The following is a 25,131-nucleotide window of genomic DNA, read 5'->3' as shown; positions in this document are numbered from 1 at the left end:
CCCTCCACCCTGCCCCCAGTGAGCATCACAAACAGAGGGGTGTGCGTTGCTGCCCCTGAGTGGGAACAAGAAAGGGAAGGGAAGTGACTTATGAGAATTTTATAGAACATCACATTTATTTTGAGGTTTGATCCTGAATCCTTTTGGGTCACCATAATACCTGTCCAGAACATTCATCTAGTCTCCCTGCCCAGCACCTGTGGTCAGTCCTTGCCCACCCCTCCAGCCTCAGCTTGGTCGTTTGCCCACCTGCCTCCCCCTTACCCAGGCTCTGCTGAACAGCTCACCTGCACGTGGCCACCTGTCCAGCCTAGCTGTGTGTCTGGGTAGCCTGGAGGAGTTTCTCATCCACAGTGCTCTGCCTGTTCAGGAAGGGCATAAATGGTCTTTATTCTAGAGCAGCGTGAGATCTTTCGTGGATTGATAGAGAACCTGCCTGGTGAGGAGAGTGCTCATTGTCACCTGCCTCCGGCATGCTGTCCCCTCTCCCAGGGCCTCACTCAGCCTTTTCCTTCGGAACACGCCTCCCAATACCGTTCCTGACGTCCAGGAGTTCCGGGCCAATTCCTCCAGCGTCCCAACTCCGTCTGGGCGTCACTGCCCCCCACGAAAGAAACACGGGGGAGGAAGGACCACCCGAGAGGGGAGCATACAGGACAATGAATCAAGTGCAGTTCCCCGAGGCGTCTTCTCAAGTCCGGGTGGGAAGCAAGTGAAATCGCAAAGGGACTGGATGCTCGGCGTCGAGAGGTGGTGTCGGGAGGGGACCAGCGCCCGTGGGCGGCGCTGGAGGCCTGTGCGCGACCCCGGGCAGCCGGAGCAGCACTGGGCGCGCTACGAGGCCGCCGGAGCCCCGCGGTGCGCACGCAGAGCCGCGACGGCGCTTTACCCGGGAAGGAGACGCCCCGGGGACGGTTTGCGCGGGGCCGCAGCGGGGAAGGCACCGGGTGACCAGGACGAGCCGCCGGGACCGACAAGGACCCCGGGCTGCGGCCGCGCAGGGGTGCGGTCACCCTCCGGGCCAGGCTGACCCCGGCGGGCCCCGGCACGTGGGACTCACGCCGCGTTTCTAGGCCGCGCCTGAGCCGCCCGCAGCACCGAGCCTGGGGTCGGGGACTGGCGGAGGGCGCTCGAGGGTCCGCTGTCCTGGGGCCCAGAGCCAGACCCCGCGCCTGAGTCAGTGCCTGGGGGAGACCCAAGACGACCCTGACGGCCCGGACGGCTGAGCGGCAGGACCCTCGCACGAACTGCCCACTCCCGGCGGGCGAGTCGTACCAGCGGTTCCCGCGCCGCCGCACCGGCCCCGGGCCCCTCGAGGGTCGCGGCCGGGCCTTGGCCCCGCCCCGCCGTCCCATTGGTCGGCCCGGGGGGCGGGGCCAGGGACGCGCCACTCAGAGGGCGGCTCGCGCCGGCGGCCGCACTCCGGGCCGCGCCTCCCAGACGTCGAGGCGCCCCCTCGGCCGGGTCCGCCGCGCCGCCCCGCCAGCCCCGGAGCTCGCTCGGCCCCGACAGCCGTGGGAGCGGCCCGCGCCCGCGGGTCCCGGGACGTCGCGAGCCGCGGAGCCGCGACAGGTGCGGCCGGGCCCCGTGGCCGGCGAGCCCGGGCGGATGCGCGCCGGGTGAGCGGCGGCCGCTGCCCGCCCGCCATGCCCGCGCGCCCCGGGCCGCTCTGGCTCCTGGGCCTGGCGCTGTGCGCGCTGAGCGGCGGCGGCGGCCCCGGCCCGCGCCCCCCGCCCGGGGGCCCGTCGCGCCGTCTGGGCGCGCGCGAGCGCCGCGACATGCAGCGCGAGATCCTGGCGGTGCTCGGGCTGCCCGGGCGGCCCCGGCCCCGCGCGCCCCCCGCCGCCGCCCGGCTGCCCGCGTCCGCGCCGCGCTTCATGCTGGACCTCTACCGCGCCATGGCCGGCGGCGGCGGCCGCGACGGGCCCCTCGAGCGGCGCCTGGGCCGCGCCGACCTGGTCATGAGCTTCGTGAACATGGGTGAGTGCGCGGGGGGCGCGGCGGCGGGCCGGCGGGGGCGGGGACACGCGCCGCCGCGCACCGGGGCCGCGGGGCTGTCGCCGTGGACGGACGGGGCGGGCGGGACAGCCCGGGGCGCGTCGCCGCGGTGGCCGGAGCCGAGCCGAGGGGTCACCCCTGGCCCGGCGCGCAGGACACGGCTCAGCGTCGGGTCAGCGTCCAGGCCCTGCCGGCTTGGGTCTGCGCGCAGGGCCCAGCCCTCCTCCCCGCGACCTGGACTCCAGATCCCGGAGCCTTTTGCCCTGCGCTGTCCCCGACCCTGGTCTGCAGTCCGGAGCCTTGGCGGCCTCTGGCTGTGCCCCTGTGAAGTCAGTGGGGGCAGACCCCCAACTCCGGCTCTCGCAGGTGAGGAGCACTGTGGGGCCGAGTCGGGAGGCTGCAGCCTTCGGTCTTAGTCCTCCCCAGCCCCGGACACCAGGACTCGCATCTGTCCCCGTCTCCTACGGGAGCCCTGTCACTGCTGGGCAGAGCAGCCTCGGCTCGGACCCTCGTGGTGTCAGTGGCCCCTCCATCCGCTGCTCCAGGAGGCCACATCCCACAGCAGGAGGCAGCTTCCAGGTGGGGAGAGTGGCCAGGGAGGGTGGCAGCGACACAGGATGAGCCACAGCAGGTTTGTGGGTCCTTGGCCGTCACTTCCTCACTGGGCAGGAAGAGGGGACAGTCACGGAGACCCTATGCCCCCACCCCAGAGTTGGGGCTAGTCCGGAACTCAGGCAGCAGGAGGCAGCGGTTGCGCAGTGCCTGGGAACCCAGACCAGGCTCAGGACTAGATCCCAGGTTCTCAGTACCAACTGTCACTCATGGAAGGGACCCCCGGGGATCACCACCGGCCCCTTATACTGCTGTCCCAAAGCCCCTGGTCAAGGCACATAGGGCCCCATGGAGCTGCGAAGGGAGCTGTGGTCTCTTTCCCTGGCACTGGCCCTGTGGCCTCTGCACGGTGGACTGGCTCTGTGACCTCTGCTCTGGCCTGGGAGTCCCATTCCCATTCCCATTCCCATTCTGAGCCTCTGCTCCCTCCTTGTCAAAGGCAGGGGGGGCGGGGGGGGGGGGGACGGGGACGGTCCTGGGTGCATTCTCAGGGCTGTGATTGGACAATAATCCAATCATCCTGTGGGGTGAACCTGACCTGCTCCCTGCTGACCCCCGTTTCTCCCAGCTCCTGGCCAGCCTCAGTGTTCCTGGTGGGCATACCCCCACGTGTCTTAAACACATGCAGATTCCAGAAACAGACTTTCAAAGGATTCCTGAAGGGGTCTCCACCAATTTTCCAGCTGAAAGCTAACGCTGGAGACCCAGAACCTTGTAATTCCTCATTTCTTCCATGTGGTCACATGTGAAAGCTGTTTTCCCAGCCCCCTTTCGTGGGCTCAGAAAGGTTAGGTGGCAGCCCAGGGCCAATGGCACATCCAAGTCCCAGCTTCTCCCCACACCGGCTGAGCGTGTTTCCTTGGGTCTCGGGCCTCTGTGGCTGTGGGATCAACAAACTGCTTTGTTCGGAGGAAGCCCAGGCAGTGGGCGGGCCGGCGGCCCTGTCCCAGGGACTAATTGCTCCCAAGACTCTTTCAGCTGAGTAGTTTAACTGGTGATTACGGGGCGGATGCAGGGTTAGACGCCTCCCAGATCGGCTCCTTGTTGGGAGGCCCAGGCCCCTGAAGCCCCGTGGGGTCTAAGAGCAGAGCCGCTGGGAAGCAGCGCCCACGCCCAGGCTCCCACACCTGTGCCTACACACCCTGCCTCCCCTCGGCCTCCTGGGGTTCCGGAGCAGCCACCCCAGACTCAGACCCCGCGGTCCTCCCTCTTAGTTTGATCTTCGCTCAGCAGCTTTGTCCGAAGGATGGTGCCTGCAGGGAGGCCAGAGCCTTGGATACAGCCCTTGGCCCTGCCTGGCCTGGCGCTCGGCCTCACAGACACTTGACTTCCTTCCCTTGGGCAGAACAGGGACACAATAGTGTTTCTCTCGTGGGACAGGGTGAGCCTGTCCTGGCTGTTACCTGTGCTTGCACCTGGATCTGCACTCAGGAATCACTTCTGGCAGGCTTGGGAACTTATATTGGGTGCCAGGGATTGGACCCGGGTTGGCCACGTGCAAGGCAAGTGCCCTGCTGCTGTCCTATCACTCTGGTTCATTAGCTGTGGCTCTGAGAGGCATCCTCTCCCACTCGTCCCTCACCTCAGGGCCCCAAGCCCCCAGGAGGTCACATGATCCACAGACTTCGGTACTAATAGCTTGTGCCAGACATGATTCTAGTGACAGGACTTTGACCGCAACGTATGCCACATCCCTCCCTCATGGCGCTGCACTTCCGGTGGGACCCACAAATAATAAACACAGCTGCCAAGTCAGCTGTCAGCAGTGACTGTGGTGGCCACAATGGGGGTTCTGAGCTGGATGGGCCGAATTCTCATCTGGACTTCGCTGCCTTCTCTGAGTGCGCTCGGGGTTTTCCAGTCCCCACACCGACCCCAGCGTCCTCCTCTGTAAGTGGAGCCATTCTCAGTGCCACACCATGGGGAGATTCAGGCATGGGTAGAGATGGCAGGGGGTGGGGAGGGGGCGAGCACTTGCCCCAAACCTCAGGTGCTTCTTCATTTTCATCTCCCGGGTACCTTAACAGCTTCATTTTAAACAGAGGCCTAGAGAAGTCTGGTGATTTTCTCCAGGCCACACTGCAGGCTGTCTCCCTGCCTGCACCCTGTGCACGAAGCTGCCTCTCCCTCAGCCTAGGGCCTGCCCTGTCATTAGGTGCAGTGAGCAGCGCTGAATCAGACTGTGGTGAATATGTGTTGTAAACTGAGTATCTCATTAAAAACATATCTCTTTGTTGGCCAGGGCACTGGCTCAGTGGTAGAGCATATTCCTTGCATATGTGAGGCCAAGGGTTGAATCTTTAGCATTGTGCACTCTCTTGGGCGGGCAGGCTGTAGACACACACACACACACACACACACACACAGTACATTTACAATGCTTTTTCATTGTAGATAATTACTACCATATAGAGTCATTACAAACAATTCAGACCATATGTCTAAAAACATATGAATGGTCTGGAAGTCCTTAGTAATAGTCCTTCTAACTCAGAAAACCATTAAAAATCTTTCTATGTAGTCACCCCCCAGCCTATATTTTGTCAATACAGTAAGTAGCAATAGCAGTGATATTATCTTTTACAAAATACATCACACATGCTCACTACCTTGGTACTTTGTCTCTCATTGAACAATAAATTCTTGCCGATCATAAAAGCTTGAGGGGATTTTCTTTGTTTTTGGGCCACTCAGCTTGTTTTTATGTAGTCTTGTACCTGGCATACTTCATTTACGTAATGTTCTCAAGGTTTGTCCACATATCTCAAATAACAGGACTTCCTTCTTTCTCATGGCTGAGTAATATTTCCTTATATGTAAAAGTCCCAGAGTAATCTGTCACTTCTTTATCTGTTCCTCAGCAGTCCACAGGTTGTTTCTGCATCTGGGCTGTTGTGAGTAATGCTGCAGTGAACGAGCACTGGAGTACTTACGAGTAGCTCTCAGGCTTTCATTTCCTCTTAGTACACGCTCAAGTGGGGTTGCTGAATCAGATGGTAGTTTTAGTTTTCACTTTTTGGAGGGCTATTCATGTTGTTTTCCATAGTGGTTGCACTAATTTCTATTCCCACCAACAGTGCGCGGCACCATGATGCTTTTCTCATCATGTTCACCATGATGAACTCTTTTCTCTGCACCTCTGTCAACATTGGTTATTGCGGGGCTGGAGCAATAGCACAGCGGGTAAGGCGTTTGCCTTGCACGCAGCCAACATGGCCTACCCGGGTTCGATTCCCAGCATCCCATATGGTTCCCCGAGCACCGCCAGGAGTAATTCCTGAGTACATGAGCCAGGAGTAACCCCTGAGCATTGCCGGGTGTGACAAAAAAAAAAAAAAGCATTGGTTATTGCTTGAGTTTCAATGATTGTCACTCCAAGATGTGTGAGGTGATAGTTTTGATGGTTTTGATTTGCATTTCCCTATGTGTAGGGATGTTGAGAAACATTTCATATACCTGTTCACTGTTTCTGTGTTGTCTCTGGGAAAATGTCCACTATGTTCCTCTACAGAATTTTAAATAGAAATTTTTCTTATTGTTTTTGTTATATGTGTTTCTTATAGGTTTGGCATGTTACCCCCTTATGAGAGAAATATTTTCTCTTCTTCTGTAGGTTGTCTTGTCTTTTCATTTCATCGATGGCTTCCAAACTCTTTTCAAGAGCTGAAGTAGGTCCTTTCCCTCAGGTCAGCTTCTTGAGGGTTGACTTGTCTGGCTGGCCCTATCTCCTCACTAATTTCTCATCCTTCTGGAGAAAAGAACTATTGGCCCCAGTTGACAGAGGAGGGAATTGAATCTCAACCTGTGTTAGACTGACCAAAAGTGTTAGCCAGATCCATTTGGGAAAATATAAAAATGGATCACTGCAGCTATGAGGAAGGTGGGAGTCTGCTATCAACAATGGAGAGATCTTGAACAGGTTACTCAAACCTCTGCATCTCAGCTCCCTCCCCGCTTCTCACCTTCAAAATCAGAGTAATACCTGCATCATAGTGCAACAGTTAAGGCATTTACAGTGCATGTTTATGAGACAGCAAGTACCTTGCACTTCTCTCTAAGTGGCGGGCAGTTTCATGAGAGAGCACCTGCTTTATTTATCTATAGCACCTTTTCCTAGTCATTTGGAACCTGTAGACAGGCAACAAAGAACAGTTCTAGGATTACGCTGCCAGCATCCAGAGCCATATTCCACCACTTACTGGTGCTTTTTGTAACAGATCCCATGGTTCTTCCCAGATCTGGTCTTTGGGATTAAGTCACTCTTTACACTGCCTGGCGGGTGTATGAGTCATAGCTAAGTCCATCACTAAACCCATGAAAGCTTCATGTCCCAGGGAGGTACACTCTAGGGAGGCTGTACATCCAGTGGCTGGTTTGTCAGGGTGTAGCATAAATGTCCAACCTTCCTTTGTCAGGGAGGGACAACTCTGAAGAGTATCAGCCCCATAGCTCCTGTGCAGATGGAGTGGGCCAGGCCTTTGTTGTGACTGCATCACTGTTCCTCTGGGTTCAGTTAATATCCAGGAAACCTCCCCGCCCAGAGGCTGGGGCACAGGAATCCTGACCAATGTTATGACTCGTGTGTGTGTGTGTGTGTGTGTGTGTGTGTGTGTGTCTATATATCATGGTGCGGGGGATCAAACCCAGAGCCTCACACATGCAAGCAAGCCTCATGTCTACTGCTGAACTGCATTCCTGGCCCCAGTATTTTTATGTAAATTATTTAATGTTTTGTGCCTTTGTTTCCTTATCAAATGGGAGAGAGAAATAGTTCTTCCCTTGTAAGATGACTACCTTAAATGTTTACATATAATGTGCTAAAATTGTGTTCAATAAATGTAAGCTTTTCCTTTTTTTATTTATTTTTATGTAGGAGTACTGCTATTTATTCAGCCACTGATTAGATGATTGAATTGTGCATGAACTCCACCTTACTTTTTTTTTCATTTTTTATAATTTTATTTATTGAATCACCGTGAGAGCAGTTACAAAGCTTTCGGGTCTAAGTCTCGGTCATACAATGAAACACCCGTACCTTTACCAGTGCCCATTCTCCACCACCAAAAACCCAGTATACCCCCATCCCACACCCTCTCCCTACCTGTGGGGCAGATGGGATTTCCACATTACTCTCTCTCTACTTTGATCACATTCAATATTTTGACACCAGACCTACCATTATTATTTGAGATTTCACCCCAACACTCAGATCTGCTGAAAAGGCAACAGTAGACAATTTGTGTTCTATTGCTGGTTATGAATAACATATGATGTCGCGTGGCTGCAGTAGGGCCATGTGATTTTGAGATTCCGAAATTTTAACATTTAAATCTGGAGGGATTTCTGCCAAAAGCTACTGGGTTTTGAGATTTGCTCCTGAGTCTCTGGGATCATGGCCATTGAGCCGCTTGATCAGGAGCCAGAAAGGCCGTTCGTGGGCGATGACTTGGGGTCTCATTGGAACGGGGAGACCAGGACCGGCTCCACCCCCATCCTGTGAGGCCCAACAAGTTTCATCACTGCGGGTCCAGACCTGACTGTCCAATGGCCTTTGGAGGATGACAGCCACCAAGCTGCCAAGGGGGAGCAGGTGGAGGGACAACACCCTTTCCCCCTGGGATGACCTGGCGACAGTAACATACTGTGGGGTCCGGACACATTTCTGCCAAAAACCACTGGGTTACGAGATTTGTTTCTGAGTCTCGGGGATCATGGCTGTTAAGCAGCTTGATCAGGAGCCAGAGAGGCCGTTCATGGGCGTGACTTGGGGTCTCGTTGGGATGGGGAGGACGGGACCGGCTCCACCCCCATCCCGTGAGGCCCTGTGCGTCTCGTCACTGGGGGCCCAAACCTGACTGTCCAGTAGCCTCTGAAGGATGGCGGCCACTGGGCCACCGGGGGGAACAGGCCAAGGCATGAAACCTATTCCCACCTGGGTTGGCCCAGCACCGGTAACCTACTGCAGAGACCAGACGCATTTCTGCCAAAAGCCGCTGGGTTTTGAGATTTGTTTCTGAGTCTCTGGGATCATGGCCATTAAGCAATTCAGTCAGGAACCAGAGAGGCCATGCCTCCAATTATACAGCTGAGCCAGAGGTGGTTTGTGGGTGTGTCTCCCACATACCTAACTTTTGGCCGTTTACTTTCTTGGTAAACTTTGCCCCAAGTTTTTGGGGTCTGGCCAAAGGCACAGCAGCAATTTTGGGGTATCTGGAAGTCTGAAGGCGCCATCAGGCTGCTGATGCACACGTCTCACAGGTACAGAGTGACCTGCTGGCGGCACCATACCTCCAAGCTTTTATTTTTCTTTAGTTCAAGGCCAGCTGGTTTGTGACAGGACCGGAAACAGAAAGTTATTTCTTTTAGCTGTTGACCCTTTGTCCTGTTTCTGAAAAGTCTAGGGCTCCTCATACAAAAATGGTTCTAAAGAAACTGAGGCTGAAAGACCTGGTAGTGAAGCAGGGTGGTCTGTGGTCATTCCTGAATAAATCCTATTGTGCTCCTCCTGGGCACCATTCCTCTTCATGGTTATCCTGTCACCTGATAAAGGCACTGCCTGAGCCCAAGACCCCTCATTGTTAGTGGGAGATCTTAATATAAATGGTCACAGAATGGAAGAGATGGTGGCCATTCAGCTGCTCAGCAGAGTCCATGAATGTTCATTTCTTCAGAAAACAAACCAGGGATGGGTGTGGTGGGAATTATATACACAGGGAATCATCATTAACAATATAGTAAATCACAGTACCTCAATCAATTAAACAAAATTAAAAAGATGATGACAAATCAGGCCCCTCTCTTTTATGGGAGACAAACAAGGTCAGAAGAAAAGGGGGCAATTTCCTCCTGGCTAGGGGACAGAGAAGGCTTGGAGGAACTAACATGTGTGCTGGACCTTGGGGAAAAGGAGGGATTAGAGGAAATGAGGAGAGAGGCCATGTTCAGGTGGAAGGGAGGCATGGAGATTAAAAATATTCTCACGTGTTCTTGGGACTTCAGCCACTGAAGTGAAAATCCAGGTGTCACTGTTTGGTTGGGATGCCCCTGTGTGTTCCTACATGCAGAATAGCACTCATGTCCCTCTGGCCCAGGTCTTAACAGCCAATGGTCTAGTTCGACTCAGCTACACAGTTGGAACCTTGACATAGCCCAATTTTGCAAGATCATGGATGAAGAGAAAGTATACTGACTCTGGAGAAGATACTCGCAGACACGAACATCACCTTGGGTGCTTCAGGGATTGGTCTGCCGCAAGGCAATTCACATCTCTGACCTTGTTATGGTCTCTGTCAGAGGGGATGAATCATGCCTCATTCACAGGTTCACAGGCCCCTTGTGAATACTCCCTTTCACTCTGACTCCCTCCCCCCGCTGGTCAGTGTGACCAATAGAATATGATAATAGTGAGACATGTCACTTCCCAGAGAAGGTTCTGAAATACCACAGCTTCATCTCTATTGCCAGCATCCCTTCCACTCACCTCACATACAGATTGCTAGTATAAGGGAAGTTCTGTGTGAACAACCCTGTGCAGAGGTATGCATGGTGAGGAACGGAAGTAACTATCTGCTTGAACTTAGAAATGAATCTTTTACTATTTATTTATTTAGGGTTTGGGTCCATGCTCACTTGTACTCAGGGCTTCCCTAGCTGCACTCAGGGGTCACTCCTGGAGGGCTCCAGGAACCTAATGGGGTATTGGGGATTGAGTTTGGGTCAAATTTATGCAAGGCAAGGGCCTTAACCTTTGTTCTATTTCTCTGGCCCCTGTTTATTTTATTTTTGTTATTTTTACCATTTTTATTGAGGTGTCAGTATTTATAATACTATTAATTATACTTTTGATGCTTGCATCATTCTGATACCACACCCATCACCAGAGTGTCTGCCTCCCTCCACCAGTGTCCGCAGGCCCCCATCCCCAAAGTAAGCTCAGTACTATAAACAAAATCTCCAGTTCTGATAACTTTGACCATTCGTTGTTCCCTCACTATATTTCTTTATATTCCAAAGTGGATCTTTTGGTTCCTGCAAATCCTCAACATGGCAGCTCCAGCTAAGAGCTTAACTGTTAGCTCAGGAGAGTTCTGAGCCACCCCACCCAGCTAACTGCCATGATTTCAGACCATCAGACACTGTGTAAAATAGAAAGTGGTTGTCTGAAGCTGCTGTGTTTGGGGTGATTTATTAGGTAGCAGTCGTTAGTGGTACCGTTGGGCAAATGTTAGTGGGAATCACAGACATGGCACCTAGCACAATGCCCAACAGCTCTATGCCTTTCTCTGTGCCTGCGTGTCAGAATGCTTCCACACTCAAATTCAAATTCCACCACTAGATGTGTTCTCTGATTTTTTCTCCCCAGGGCTCTTCATTGTTGTGTATTTCTCTTAAGGTTCTAGTTGTTTCTGCCACTTTGATTGAGAACCATATCTGGTTCCTCTTTTCTTCTCCCCAGAAACTATGAACAGAGACTAAATCTGTGTCTTCATCGAACTCCCACCAACCCCCAGACCGTGCTCAGACAGTTGAGGACCAGAGTGGAGGAGGCTGGGAGTAGCAGGAAGCAGGGAGAGAGAGGAATACTGGGCCTGGCCCGGTCACAGAAGCTAGCTGGTCCCTCCTGCTGATAGTAGGCACAGTCCTAGCCCCCATAGATCCTGCCTAGAGGAAGGCGGCTTCAGTAGGGTCCTCAGGCCACCAGGTGACAAGAGGACTTTGTAGACCGGTGACCCCTGCCCTAGTTCCACCATCCTGAGGTGCATTCAGGCTGTTCCTTTCTTGTGGGCTTCCACTCAGAGTCCCCACAGAGGGCCTTAACCTGACACATGACCCTGGCAAGTCTCTGCCCTTCTGGTCCAGCTCCCATCAAAAGTTGGGGTGAGGTGCAGGGTGGGGAGGGCCACCCAGTCTCCACCCACTACTGGGGCAGTGGGGATGTGTCACCTGACCACATCCTTCTGGAAGACTCCCCGGCTCTGAACTGAGGCTAAGTCCATCCATACTCACAGCTCCTTGGGTCTATTTTTGGCATTGGAGGCTTGATGTGGTACACCATGCGGGTGTTCCCCTTTAATTTGGGGGTGGAAGCGTCTGGGCCCAGCCCGGTAATCATGAGTACAGAGTCATTTATGGAAACAGCTCTTGAAAAAGTTCCTGATGAGAATGGACTAAAGATACCTCAGAGAGGAAGCCTGGGGCCCTGGGCAGCACTGGGATTTCGGGGTGGGGGAGCCCTTCAGGGTGCAGGCTCAGTAGGTGATGGGGCTGCGCCTCCTCCAGGGGCCGCATAGGGTCTGGTTTTAGGTCAAAGGTGGTGAGCCTCCCTCTGCCTGAGTGCCTTGGTCACTGGCAGGACCAGCCAGACAGGCACAGCCTGTTCCCCCTCCGGGCCTTGGGGCAGCCTGACTTCCCCTTCACCCCCCAGCCCCGCAGGGAACAGGCCAAGGAGAGGGGAAATAGGGTGCCTTCTGGGGGGACCTGCTGTGATAGGGGAGCCATTTCCGGAGCAACAGAGTTGCCCCTCCAGGGAAGTGATGATGCTGGACCCCAAGGGCTGTCCTAATGAGAGGGGAAGGAATATGGGCTTTCTTTCTGGGTCCTTCAAGTACAAGGGGCTTGGTCAGGCCACTGGAAGTTTCCATGTTCCCCTCATATTATTGCCTTCACATTGTTCACCATCCTCTTGCACAAGCGAGCCAGGGACATGAACTCTGGCCAGGAAATGAGGGACCACCAAGCTGGTCTGGATAGGGTAAGAGGGTAGGGAGCTGGGCTGAGGGAAGTAGCCTTAGACATGGTAGAAGGGGATAATCCAGGAGAGAGCGGCTTTGAGGAGAGTCTGGGGAATGAAGCCATCTGCCAGAAGGTCCAGGAGACCCGAGAATGGGCCAGCCTGAAACAGAGTCCAACTGAGGCGCCATATGGGCTGGGGGTTAACTGGGAAGGGTCTGAGGGCAGGAAAGACCCTCAGAACTGCCAGAAAGTTCTCTTCTCTTTGCAGCCACTCTGACCTTAAATCTCAGTAAGACTAACTTGATTGTCTGGCAGACTAAGAGCTGAGGCCTGGCTGGTGTGGGGCGGTGGGTACAGTGCGTGACAACTGGAAGTTGAAGTCAGAGACTGGGCTGGCTGGCCTGGAGGCGCCCTGAGCCCACAGCGGGCCCTCCCTGCAGATGGGCATCCAGAGTTGGTTTTGTCATGGGCTGGAGAACTAAAATCCTGTTAGCAGACTTGATGAATCCTGATTATTAATTGTTCCGGAAGCCACAAGAAGGCTGTTTGAAAAACTAATTCATTTGCTGTTTCCCCCAAACAGGTTCAGAGTTTGAACATTTTGGGCAGCTTTTATAATTGTATGGAAAATAAAATTCTAGGTGCCAGTTGAATTGTGAGGTAGCCTGGTCTGCCCCTGTTCCCAGTGATTGGCTTGGTGCATATCTTTTCATATGTTTGCCGGTGTGTCTTCGGGATTTTTGTATTCAAAGATAAGTTTGCATTTAATTGTGCCAGGGTATTTCAAAAGGATAGTGCCAGATGCTATCCAAAGCATTGCTACCAGCAACATGTGAGAATGTCTTGTTGACTCTTATCTATTTCCTTCCCACAGACCAAACTGTGTACCCTCTGAAGAGCATATCCATTTCTTCTCTGCATTATTCTTGAGTCCATAATCCACTCTGCCTTACTTATAATAGAAACGACATTACACGCCTGTTCTGTTTCTTTCTCCTCCATTATAGTTTAACTCCTGTGTGAAAAGTGCTGACTCCACTTTTTCACTGCTGTACCTCAATGCCCAGAACAGAGAACTGTGTCTCGGGAGAAGTAGCTCAGTGGTAGAGGCCTGCTTGCCTTGCATGTCTGGTGCCCTGGATTTGATCACAAAAACAAACAAAAAAAGACAAAACCAAGAATGTGATTTGTTTTTTAAAATCTGAACTGTTGAAGCATGGGTGAATACTATGTTCTTTTTATAATTATTTTTCAAAGCCGTACACCATGCAAAAGTAAAGCTTTCCTTTGAAATGGCTTTTGATGGTATGCTGCTTTCTCATGACATATCATTATTAAAAGTGGCTACAAATAAGTGAAATTTTAAAAAAAATCACAACTGAACTGTTGGAATCCGAGAGACAGTACAGCAAGCCTGGCAATTGCTTTGCACACTGCCGATCTGGGTTCTATCCCGGCACTCCCATATGGTTCCCCAAGTCCCACCAAGAGTGACCCCTGACCGCAGAGCAGGAGTAAGCCTTGAGCCCTGCAGAGTGTGGCCCAACACCCCCTTATCTCCCCACTCCAAAAAAAAACTCACCTGAACTGTTGGGTATATACTGATAGTTTAAGGGAATGAGGTGCTTGCTTACACACAGTTCACTTGGTTCAGTCCCTGGCACCACCTATGGTCCCCTGAACATCACAAGAAATCTCTGAGTGTGGGGCCAGAAGTAAACCCTGAGTACTCCTGGGTTTGCTACCACCCCAACTGAATTATTTATAAACTGAACTAATAAGCGATGGGCTAGTCAACACGTTTATTTTGGGAAAAGGTTCATCACTCTCCCCTCTGCTCCATCCCCTGGTCTCCTTGGCCTTCTGATGGTATCACAGGTTGGGAGACAGCAAGTCAGGCTCATCCCACATTCCTGCATAATAACCATATAACCGACTACTGCCTGCCCATTGACAGAGCTGGGCAGTTTCCTCTCTGAAGCCTCAGAAGAGGAGGCAGGCTGGGAGGGAAGCACATGAGGGCCTAGGTCACTGCTCAGAGCTCTTGGCTGCTTCAAGCTGCCTCACTGGCAAAGCAAGCTTAGTCTGCACAGCGAACATGGGAGAAAGAGGTGGCAGAAGCTACTTCCTCGGAGCCTTCAGGCTGGGAAAGAGCTCTCCGAACTCAAAGCAACAGGTCAGAGAGAGCTGCACACTATCAGGAGGTCTCTCTCAGGTCCCACGGCCGTCAGAGAAAGAAGTGCCTTTCTTTGTCCAGTTCCGTGACTCAGAGGACATAAAATTTTCAGAGAAAAATCATTTTCCAGTACGGGTGGCAAGTAGCCAGGCTGGGCTCATCCCTATATGGGCACCCTGGATGGGTGTCACAGGATGGAAGTTAGGAGTTGGCAGTCCCCAGGTCAGGGACAGAGGGGCAGAGCAGGCAGGTTTGGGCTTCCCTCTGTCTCTGATTCCAGAGGACATGGATATCCACCCTGCAGACAGATTTCCCAGGGAGCCCCCAGGACACATCACCTGTCTTTCCACAGATGAGTTGTCTGTTGGTGGAACAGTAATTCTGAGCCTCCTGGCCTCTCTCTGAGCCACCCCTGGTGACAGTCCATAGCTGGACCTGGCTCATGCCAGAGCAGGGGTGCCACGCAGCCACCTAACAGGGACCAGCCCACCCTGAGTCATGAGACTGTCACCAGAGCTGCAGGAGAGATGGGGGAGGGGACAGCTATGTAGATATTCCCTCCCTGCCAGGGAGTGGACCCCACCCCAGCTGCTTTGGGTAGCCTGGAAAACAGCCAGGTTCTGGGGACAGGCCTTTGCTGAGCCCCTGTCACATGGGGTCTTTGCTCCCTCTCCCTGGTCTGTGCATGGAGAGCACATCCCTGCCTGCTTGCAGCCTGCGACACACAGCTGTGCCCGGCTGTCCCTCAACCTTGTCACCACAAGGCAGGAAGTGCTCCCCACATCCGGCCCTGCCACCAGCCTGGTGACTTGAGGTCACAAAGCCCAGTGGCCAGAGAAGGAATTGCCAGAGAGGGAATTTTTTTTTAAAGACTCAGACCTGTCATTAAAATCTCAGTGCTGGGCTTGGGGGAAGGCGCTGGGTGGCCCCCGCCCCTGCTTTCTGGAAACAGAGATTTTCAGTGTGTGAAAGGGACAGGAGGCCAAGTGAGCGCCCGAAATAGACTGTCCCGGGCATTTCCGGGCAGCGGGAAAATGTGGGATTGAGCTTACTACCAAGGTCTCCGCCCTGACTGTCAGCACCCCCCACCTCTGGGCCCCACCTCAGGTGCCCCCACCAGCCTTTGTGCCCTCCCTCCCCCAGGCTTTGCTTCACTGCCCCCATTTACCCGGGACCCGTACCATGGGCTAGAACCCAGGCTCCTTAGAGCAGTTTCACCCAGACTCAGCACACCCTGAGCCCCACATCTGTGGGTGATGTGCCCTTTCCCCAGAACTCCTTCGTGCTCCTTCACCCCCAAGACTCTGCCCCATCCTTCAAGGCCAGCCCAGATGTCCTCTCCTGCAGGAAGCCTGCTCAGATCCTACCTTTCTCCTTCCTTCCCACGAGCCCCAACAGCCTTGCAGCATGTTATGTTTGGGTTCCCTGCCTGCACCACCTGCGCCAGAGTTCTAGGCCCTTGCTCATGCTGGCCCCTTCTCTGCAGGGACCTTCTTCCTGGACATCGTGGCAGATTCTCTATCACCCTCAGGACTGGGCTGCAGTGTCAGCTGCAGTTCATGGTCCCCATCCCCCCACTGTCCACCCCAGGCAGGGTCTGCCCTGAGGCCTCACCTCTGGGTCCCAGAGCATAGGGGTCCAAGTGGGGGCAGGCTGGGTGAGGGGCTGAGGGGCCAGAAGGAAGCTGCCCTAGCTGGCACCTGCCCTGAGCTGGGACCTCCTGCCTGCCCCACTGCACAGTCTTGAGGCGTCCCCTGACCCCCCAAGACAGCTTAGGGCTGTGTCCATACCCCAGAAGAGGGTGGTCCACCCATCCTGTCTGGAACCCCAGGTTCCCCTAACTCTGCCCACCCAAGCTTGAGCCCAGCACCCCCTGAGTAACCCCACTTTGCCTTTCAGTGGAGCGTGACCGTCCCCTGGGCCAGCAGGAGCCCCACTGGAAGGAGTTCCTCTTTGACATGACCCAGATCCCGGCAGGGGAGGCAGTCACAGCCGCTGAGTTCCGGATCTACAAGCTGCCCAGCTCCCGTCCACTCAACCAGACCCTCCACGTCAGCATGTTCGAGGTGGTCAGGGAGCAGTCCAACAGGTGCCCGTCTGGTGGCATTTCCTGGGGGACAGGGGAGCGCCCAGGTGCCCACTTCGGGGATGATAGACACTTGGCTGAGGACTTACAAGGAGAGGCCCAGCCTCTGTCCTGGCCATGGGACCTTGGTCAGTGTTGAGCTTGAGTCTCAGTTTCCCCACCTGCACATGGGTGCAGTCATCCCTCTATGTATAGACTCAGCACTCATTTCCAGGGAGAGCACGGGGCTTGGGGTGGTACAGGGTAGAGTTGCAGGCACTGTGGGTAGAGTGAGACGGGCCCATGAAGGGTCCCACCCAGAGCCAGGGAGGCAAAGACCGCCCCCCCTCAACCCATCCTTGGTGCACTGGAAGTGGGCAGCGGTGCCACCCTCAGCCCCCGTTAATTGTTCTTTCATGTCCACAGGGAGTCTGACTTGTTGTTTTTGGATCTTCAGACGCTCCAAGCTGGGGACGAGGGCTGGCTGGTGTTGGACGTGACAGCAGCCAGTGACCGCTGGCTGCTGACCCGCAACCAGGACCTGGGACTCCGCGTCTTTGTGGAGACGGAGGATGGTAAGAGCAGGGCTGGGAGGTCACCAGGGCTTCCCTGGGCCTTGCAGCACTTTCAACTGGAGCCCCGTCGCCAGCGGTGGTGACTCTCCCACTCTGGGACTCAGAGGGTCAGGCAGAAAGCACAGAGGCCTTTCCAGGGATTTCCCTCCTGTCCCATAGAACAAACTTGAGACTCACAACATTCACAAGAGAAATGTCTTGTTTCTCTCCTCAAGAAACAGGAGAAAGCAGCTTGTCTCGAAAGGAACCTTCCATGTGGGGCAGGAGGGAAGTGTCCCCATTGGCTGTGGTTCAGAGACCCCAACTCTGCAGCTTCTCCTGGAGCCCTGGACAGCTCCTTACTAGCCAATCTCTAAATGTCTCTGTAGAATGAGGATTTGAGCATTCACTCATTCTGTGGGTGAGTGGGGGACGGGAGGGAGCCCCCTTTATCCCAGGCAGTGAGGCAGCAAAGCAAGAATCGAGGATCAAAGGTGCCTTGTCTGGGAGCCAAGCACAGCCCATGGTGGACTCGACCCATCATCTTCACCCCTCTCAGGCCTGGAGGTGGAGCTGGGTTGTCCCTTGGGCATGGAGAAGATCTGGATCCCCGCTGGCATGACCCCGAGAGGGTGCCCTTCCTGCCTTGGTACCTGTAGAGGCAGGGGCCCAGGGCAGGCACAGGAGATAGGCACTGAAGCCAGAAGGAGGAAGCTCAGGCCTTTGATGGCTAGCACCAGGGGGCAACTGTGGAAGCATCACCCCTGCGGGTACCTGTGACATGCCTTCAGGGAGAGCAGGGAGGCAGAGAAAGACACCTATTAGGGATGCCAGCTTGTTTGGGGGTCCTGTGGGGATCAGAGAATCTGACAAGGGAACTGCCCAAGACTGAGTGTGAGATTAGCCCAGGTCACAGGACATGGGGCAGAAAATTGTGGCTGTGCTGCTGGCCTAGCATCCAGTACATTCCCTCATCCCTGTTGTGCCGTGGGAAAAAGGTGCCTGTGACTGGAGCCCTGAGTAGTATCTGATGCCCCAAGGCTCCCTGTCACCCATCCCCTGGTCAGCAAATCAAGGACCTGAGTACTAGTCTTTTACCTCCTGGGCACTGACCTGGTTGGGAAGGAGGCAGTCAAAGGCCATAAGGTGTGCCCCCAGGGTAAGGGAGTTGCCAGGCACCACTGTTGGGATTTTACTTCTGTGAAAATGGTGAATGGCGACCCCGCAGGAGGCATCACAGATGCAGCAGGAGTTTCTGCAGGACTGGTGCCCCGGAAGCATCCTGATTTCTGTGCTCCCGGATCCAGGCTGCAAGGGAAATGCCCATGCTTGACTCCTGGGAGAGCAGGCAAAAACTCTGTGTTTGCCATCTAGGACTGATGTGAGGAGTCCATACATCCCTATTCAGCAGCTCTTGAATTTGAGGACAGAGGTGTCCACCTGGGCACCGAGTCCCTCTGATGGCCAGCAGGGACTGGGAAAGCTGGAGTCCAGGTGGTTCCCCAAGACAAGAGGTGGATGCAGACTTCAGCTGACATAAGCAGAGCACCCCCATTTTCCTGGGGCTGGCATTTCCCCATCGATGACTCATTTGAGGGGCCACCTCAACCTCACCATCCTAGGAGCCCGACAGGTGACCTGCCAACTAGATACTCCCCAGAGAGATGAAAGGAATGGGGGCGCTATGCATTTGGGTCCAGCCCCAGGCCCAGAGTGGTAGTCTCTGTGGAGCACTGCTGAAACCCAGTGAACCCCATATCTTGAAGAAACACGCAGTGCATTGGGAAACAGTGCAGGACTAAACAATTGCTGAAAAGGTTGCTTTTGAGTTGCTTGGGCAGAGGGCTGAGGTGGATGGGATTTTGAGGGGGCCTGGCTGTGCAGGGCATGAGGAAGGACCCAGGGCACCTTGTCCCTCATCTGCTGACCAGGTTGAGTGTCAGTGCTGTATGGGTGAAAAACAGAAAGGGAACTTTGTTTTTATGAGGTTCAAGTTTAGGTCTGTCCAGAGAAAGAAGCTGAGAGTTCTGCTTAGAATCAATTCCCATCACCCATACCAGAGCCCTGCTAGGGACAATGATTAAGGTCAGTCTCAATAGAGGGGAATTTGAAGCAATAGCAGACCCCGCCTTTGTCTTTTGTTGCTTCTGTGGCAATTGCCAGCATCCTAACTGAACAAGAGAAAAATGCTTTTGGACTCTGAGCTCATTTTCCTGGGCAGGGAACTTCTTAGGTGTGAGGAATGCGGATCCTCGGAGAGATGCAGGGAGGTCTGACCCCGCCTAATGGTGCCATTACCCCCATCTAACTCTGGTGTGCTCAGCAGGACCTGGGATGTAGGTGGGGGCTGTCCTGGGGCTCTTCTGATAGTAAGGGTCTCTTCCCTCTGTTTGGCAGAAAAAAAAAAACAGAGGGGCTGGAGTGATAGCACAGCAGGCAGGGCGTTTGCCTTACATGCAGCTCAACCCGACTTGGATTCCCACCATCCCATGTGGCCCCCCAAACATAGCCAGGAGTAATTTCTGAGTGCATGAACCAGAAGTAACCCCTGTGCATCGCTGGGTGTAATCCAAAAAGAAAAAAAAAAACCTCTGTAAAAATTCATAAGCGCCATGTCAATGAACCTCGGGCCCACACAGCAAGTAGCGCCCTAACTTGGAAGGAAAACTTGCTTGCGGGCCATGTATTTTCACTGGAGTCCCTAGAATTCCATCTTAGCCTCATTCCTATCCCTCGGTCACCACTGCCTTGTCCTCCGGGGATGCTGGCCTTTCCCTCTGCTCAGGTGCCCATGAGTCCTCGTGGTTCTGCTGCTTCCTTATGACAAGACTCTCCCAGTGACTTGTCTCTGGGCCTCCTTCCCTGTCAGCTCCCTCTCAGGGTGTTCCCGAGTGGAACCCTGATGGGACCAGCCCAGTGGCTTGTGTTGTCAGTGGTCAAAGGTTGGTCTCTGGGTTGATTAGTTGTTAGCAGTGGCTCATGGGCCCAGCCTAAGGCACAGCTGGACTGGGTGGAGCTGGCAACGCTCTTGACCTGTACTGTGTAATGGAGCTTAGACCCGTGGAGGAAACTGAATACACATGTACACCTGTACACCGTATAGACTATGTAAAACTTTTACCCCAGAAGGGATTGGCGAGATAGTATAGTGGGTAGGGTGCTTGCCTTGCATAAAGGCAGACCTGGATTAGACACACCAAATGGTCCCCTGAGCCAGGATTGATCTCTGAGCACAGATTCAGGAGTGCTAGCACTGCTGGGGGTCACCTCCAAAAACCAAAAATTACCACCCCCCCCCAAATGAAAATGACACAGAAGAATGGTGGAAAGGATTTAAGAATATTATTTTTTCTTATCCCCAGATGCAGACGTTTTCCATTAGCAGAAGCAGCACTAGTCAGTCCCAGTTCTGTGGCTTCTGGTTTGAACTCCTGAGGTTCTAGGAAAGGACTCGCTGCACCCAGTGCCTCCCTAAAGCTCAGCTCTGCGAAGCCGTCCATGACGTCTGTGTCTGTGAAACCCTCTTCTCCTTTTCATCTTCTCAGTGCTTCCTGATCACTCTCCTAAATCACATTCACTTTAATACATCCTGGAGCGATAGCACAGCGGGTAGGGCGTTTCCCTTGCATGCGGCTGACCCAGGTTCGATCCCTCCATCCCTCTCAGAGAGCCCTGCAAGCTACCAAGAGTATCCCGCCTGCACGGCAGAGCCTTGCAAGCTCCCCGTGGCATATCTGATATGCCAAAAACAGTAAAAAGAAGTCTCACAATGGAGATATTACTGGTGCCTACTCGAGCAAATTGATGAACAATGGGAGGACAGTGCTGCAATGCAGTGCTTAAAAAATTTGCTTCAGATAAATACAGTTATAATACTGCCTCAACAACTAAAAAAGTGGTACGTCATTTAGAACAAAAGGGGTTAGGAATTTTTTCTTTTCTTTTCTTTTCCTTTTTGGCTTTTAGGGTCACACCCGGCGATTCTCAGGGGTTACTCCTGGCTCTGCACTCAGGAATTACTCCTGGTGGTGCTCAGAAAACTATATGGGATGCTGGGAATAGAACCCAGGTAGGCAGCATGCAAGGCAAATGCCCTACCTGCCGTGCTATCGCTCCAGCCTGGGTTAAGAAGTTTTATTGGTAGCTTATTCACCTGCTTTTCATGGCCTGCTCAGTCTGGAAGTGGAGATGGGGTCAAATCTAGGCAGATAAACTGCACACCTCCAGCTGGCACCTCCCAAGGGTGCTAGTGGTTATTCCATCTGACTTTCTTTTTATCTTCCCCTTTCCAGTGTTTGAACCAGGTCTTCCTTTTACGTGTAAGGCAAGTGCTCTCCCACTGAGCTGCACCCCTGTGCATACCCAGCGGTGCTCAGGGCTTACTCCTGGCTCTGAACTCAGGAATTACTCTTCGAGGTGTTCAGGAGACCCTATGGGGTGCTGGGGATCAAACCTGGGTTGGCTACATGCAAGGCAAGCGCCTTCACCACTGTACTATCTCTGACTCCAAAGTCCCCAGTTTTTAACCACACACACACACACACACACACACACAGCCTCGTGGCAGGAACTTGGGCTCTAGAATGAGACCTACCTGGCAGACCTGCACTCTTGGATACTGGTCGGTGTCTCTGCTGCTGAGCCTGGTCATAACTGTGAACATCAGAGGACACCTGGGGCCCCCTTCCTGGGGCTGCCCCAGAGCAGCTCTACTCAGCCCTGCAGTTGCTCCAGCCAGCAGGCAGAACTCAGGTCTCAGTCTGGAGACCCTAAAAGTCCCTGGCAGGGTGGTGGGGCCATACTGGACCCCCATGTCTCAGGGACAAGCATAAAGACTTGGGAGCCATTGGGATGCACACTTGGCATTCAGGTGTCCCCAACAGTCACCCTGACTCCTGTTCCTCCAGACCTGCTGCCCAGGGGCTGGAGCTGCATGTGAGCTCCCCTCAGATGGTGAAACTGAGGTTCAGGGGGTTACTCAGGTCCTGGCCCTCCTGCTCCTGTTCACGCCAGCCAAAGTCCCTGCCCTGTCCACATGCAGGGCCACTTTGAGTGACCACTGTCTCTCATCTCAGGTCGCAGCGTGGATCCTGGTCTGGCCGGTCTGCTGGGCCGCCGGGCACCACACTCCCAACAGCCCTTCATGGTCACCTTCTTCAGGGCGACCCCCAACCCCGTCAGAGCCCCTCGAGCACCACGGCCCCTGAAGAGGAGGCCCCTGAAGAAAACCAACGAGCTGCCACACCTCAGCCGACTCCCGGGGATCTTTGGTGAGGCTCCAGCTGGGGAGGTTGGGCGGGTCAGGGGACCGAGAACAGGTGACGACCACAGGCCCCCTAACTCTCAGGGGGTCCCCAGCCACCACTCTGCCCGAGCTCCCTCCAGGATCCCACTTGTCCGTTTTCCCCAGGCTTCAGGCCTTTCTCATCTCTGTCACACACAGCAACTGTCTTGGGCCAATGCCACCCTACAGCCCTGGGCTCTGTCCACATCTGCCTGAGCCCCTTCATTCAGAGGTGACCCCACAGGTGGAACCTGACCCACCTCCTCTCTCTCCTCCCAGAGTTGGCCCTGTTGCCTCATGGGGACCCCTGGAGTTGTGGGAGGGGGTGACAGGAGAGGGGGTGTCAGGAGGTTCCTCCAGAGGGAAGGAGGAGCCACTGGATGTGGGGGTCCCTGGAACTCAGGGGGGGGCTAGGTGTGGGGCTACTCCGAGGCTGTGAGGTGAGGGCCCTGCAGAGCCGCAGGGTGGACACCCCATTGGTTTTTAACCCACCACCCACTCACTGGACAAGTATGCCTGTCAGGGCCCCTGCCCCATGCCCCACAAAGACCCTGCACCTGTCCCTGCAGATGGTACCCCACGCTCTGGTGGCCGGCAGGTCTGCCGACGGCACGAGCTCTATGTCAGCTTCCAGGATCTCGGCTGGCTGGTGAGCTCCCTGCATGCCTCTTTCCTCACCCCATGGGTCACAGGGCCTCTCCAGGGGGAGGGGAGGGCGTCTCATTTTCTCAAAGGTCATCCCATGAGTTTCTGAGCCTCTCCAGGGAGTAAGGTTGGGGAGCTCATAGGTCTTTTCATCTGTTTTTATGTTGCTTTCATGATGAGAACAGAGCCACCCTGACTCAGTTATGTCGGGGCTGCCAGGAGTGAAGGGGGCAGCAGGAATTTGGGCATGCACTGCCACTGCAGGAACAGGTGACGGGGGGGGGGGGGGGGGAGGGCACTGAAGGTGACAAGAAAGAGCAGGCCCAGCCCTGCTCCTGAGAGTCTACTGGGACCCAGACCCTGAGGGACACTGGTCCAGGGCTGAGGCTACATCCATGGTAATGGTGGGTGGGGCAGCTCTGAGGGCCCCATGGTGGGACTCACCTCTTCCCACTCCTCAGGACTGGGTCATCGCCCCCCAGGGCTACTCGGCCTACTACTGTGAGGGGGAATGCGCCTTTCCGCTGGACTCCTGCATGAACGCCACCAACCACGCCATCCTGCAGTCCCTGGTTAGTACCTGCGCCCACCACACCAGGAAGGAAGGGGCACACTCGCATCTCCGAAAGCCTCCTCAGAGGGGCTCCTTCCTGTGCGGTCATGGATTTCCAGCCCACCTGTCCCATCTGGTCCCCATGAGACCAAGCTGTATAGACTCCCTGTATTCAAACACACAGACACGACCTAGGACAGGGGCCAGCTGGGTGGGTTCTGGACCAGCAGGGATGGGTGCTGATTGGAGGGAGAGGGTGAGCAGAGTCTAGCTCACAGGTCTTGGGATGATTATGAGCAGGTCTGAATGCTCAAAACCAAGGCCAGGCTCATGTTCCCAAAGTGTCTATACCAGGGAAGGGATGGGGGCCGAGGGAGGGGGTGTGCAGTCCCCTGGTCCTCATGTGGGGGACTCTGCAGTCACTGTGAACAGCAGATCCCTGTGGTTTCAGGGGGAGCCTCTGTGGTGCTGTATGAGCCATTCCGTCAGGCTTCTGTGTGTGCCAGGCAGACCATATGCCCCCCAACCCTGGCCTCACAATCACTTTTGGGTGGGTCCCAGTAAGTTGGAGAAGCGATAGGACTCTGCCCTCAATCCCTGTTCTGTCTCCCTGCTTGTATCCCTCAGCAACCCTGTCTGCCCGTGATCCTCACCTCGGGGGGTACTCTAGGGGGCAGAATCCCTCAGAAATCCAGTATCCAACACGCTTGGCATCCAGGACTCCCCACTGCTCCCTGCCACCGACAGGTTCATCAGGGTGGGGGCAGACAGCCCAGACACAGCCAATGTGGACAAGGGATGTGGTGGGCACAGAGAAAAGCAGAGACCTCTTGGGGTCTCCAGGGGTGGAAGGAAAAGGTGCAGCCACAGGGCATCAGGTGCTGGGCACCCTCAAGGTGGTCTACAGGGGAGCAGTGTAGCCCTTCCGTGCCCTGGGCTGTAGTACCACCAAGAAAGGACAATGGAGGGTGGCGGACACCAGGAGGTCTGGGCTTGGCCCCAGGCTCAGGCCTCTGCCTCCATCAGGTGCACCTGATGAAGCCAGACGTGGTCCCCAAGGCATGCTGTGCCCCCACCAAGCTGAGCGCCACCTCCGTGCTCTACTATGACAGCAGCAACAACGTCATCCTGCGCAAGCACCGCAATATGGTGGTCAGGGCCTGTGGCTGCCACTGAGGTCCCCTGCTGCCACCCCTCGCCAGATCAGAACCCCCCTCTGGTCCCTCAGATGCAGGCAGACCCAGGCAGGTTGGCATGGAGAGAGTCAAACGCTAACTGTCTGGGTCCTGCTTGCCCCGCTGCAGCCTGAGGGAGTCAAGGGCCAGGTCTTTGGGGCTGGCACAAGTCAGCGGAGCTGTGATTGATGGCCCAGGCTCTGAGGCACCTGATCTGAAAACTAGCCATGGTTCCCCTGCGTGTGGATAAGTGTGTGGCTCCAGCTGCCTGCCCCTCTCAGGAGCAAAGGGGGTGGCCTGTGCACCTAGCGAAGGAGCCTGGCCTTGCCCTCAGGTA

At 54.9% G+C, this 25,131-nt stretch overlaps 1 protein-coding gene and 1 non-coding gene across 2 annotated transcripts; both read left to right on the top strand.

Moving 5' to 3' along the window:
• Positions 1 to 1,646: 1,646 nt before the first annotated feature.
• Positions 1,647 to 24,795, top strand: LOC130031881 (bone morphogenetic protein 8A-like). Its single transcript, XM_056123424.1, has 7 exons — positions 1,647 to 1,980; positions 16,418 to 16,607; positions 17,010 to 17,158; positions 22,213 to 22,407; positions 22,991 to 23,070; positions 23,528 to 23,638; positions 24,646 to 24,795. The coding sequence occupies exons 1-7, from the start codon at positions 1,647 to 1,649 to the stop codon at positions 24,793 to 24,795; spliced, it is 1,209 nt and encodes a 402-aa protein (XP_055979399.1).
• LOC130032232 (small nucleolar RNA SNORA15) lies at positions 13,557 to 13,694 on the top strand. Its single transcript, XR_008793782.1, has one exon. It is a non-coding gene; the product is annotated as a small nucleolar RNA SNORA15 (small nucleolar RNA).
• Positions 24,796 to 25,131: the final 336 nt, after the last annotated feature.

This window comes from Sorex fumeus, unplaced genomic scaffold (assembly GCF_029834395.1).
Source record: "Sorex fumeus unplaced genomic scaffold, SorFum_2.1 ptg000047l, whole genome shotgun sequence".
Classification (NCBI taxonomy): Eukaryota; Metazoa; Chordata; class Mammalia; order Eulipotyphla; family Soricidae; genus Sorex; species Sorex fumeus.
This window is presented reverse-complemented; position numbering and strand designations above follow the sequence as displayed.

Coding starts and splice junctions, on each gene's coding strand:
- LOC130031881 (XM_056123424.1), top strand. CDS start 1,647: ATGCCCGCGCGCCCCGGGCCGCTCTGGCTCCTGGGCCTGGCGCTGTGC. Junction 1,981..16,417: donor CATGAGCTTCGTGAACATGG/GTGAGTGCGCGG, acceptor TTTGCCTTTCAG/TGGAGCGTGACCGTCCCCTG. Junction 16,608..17,009: donor GTCAGGGAGCAGTCCAACAG/GTGCCCGTCTGG, acceptor TCATGTCCACAG/GGAGTCTGACTTGTTGTTTT.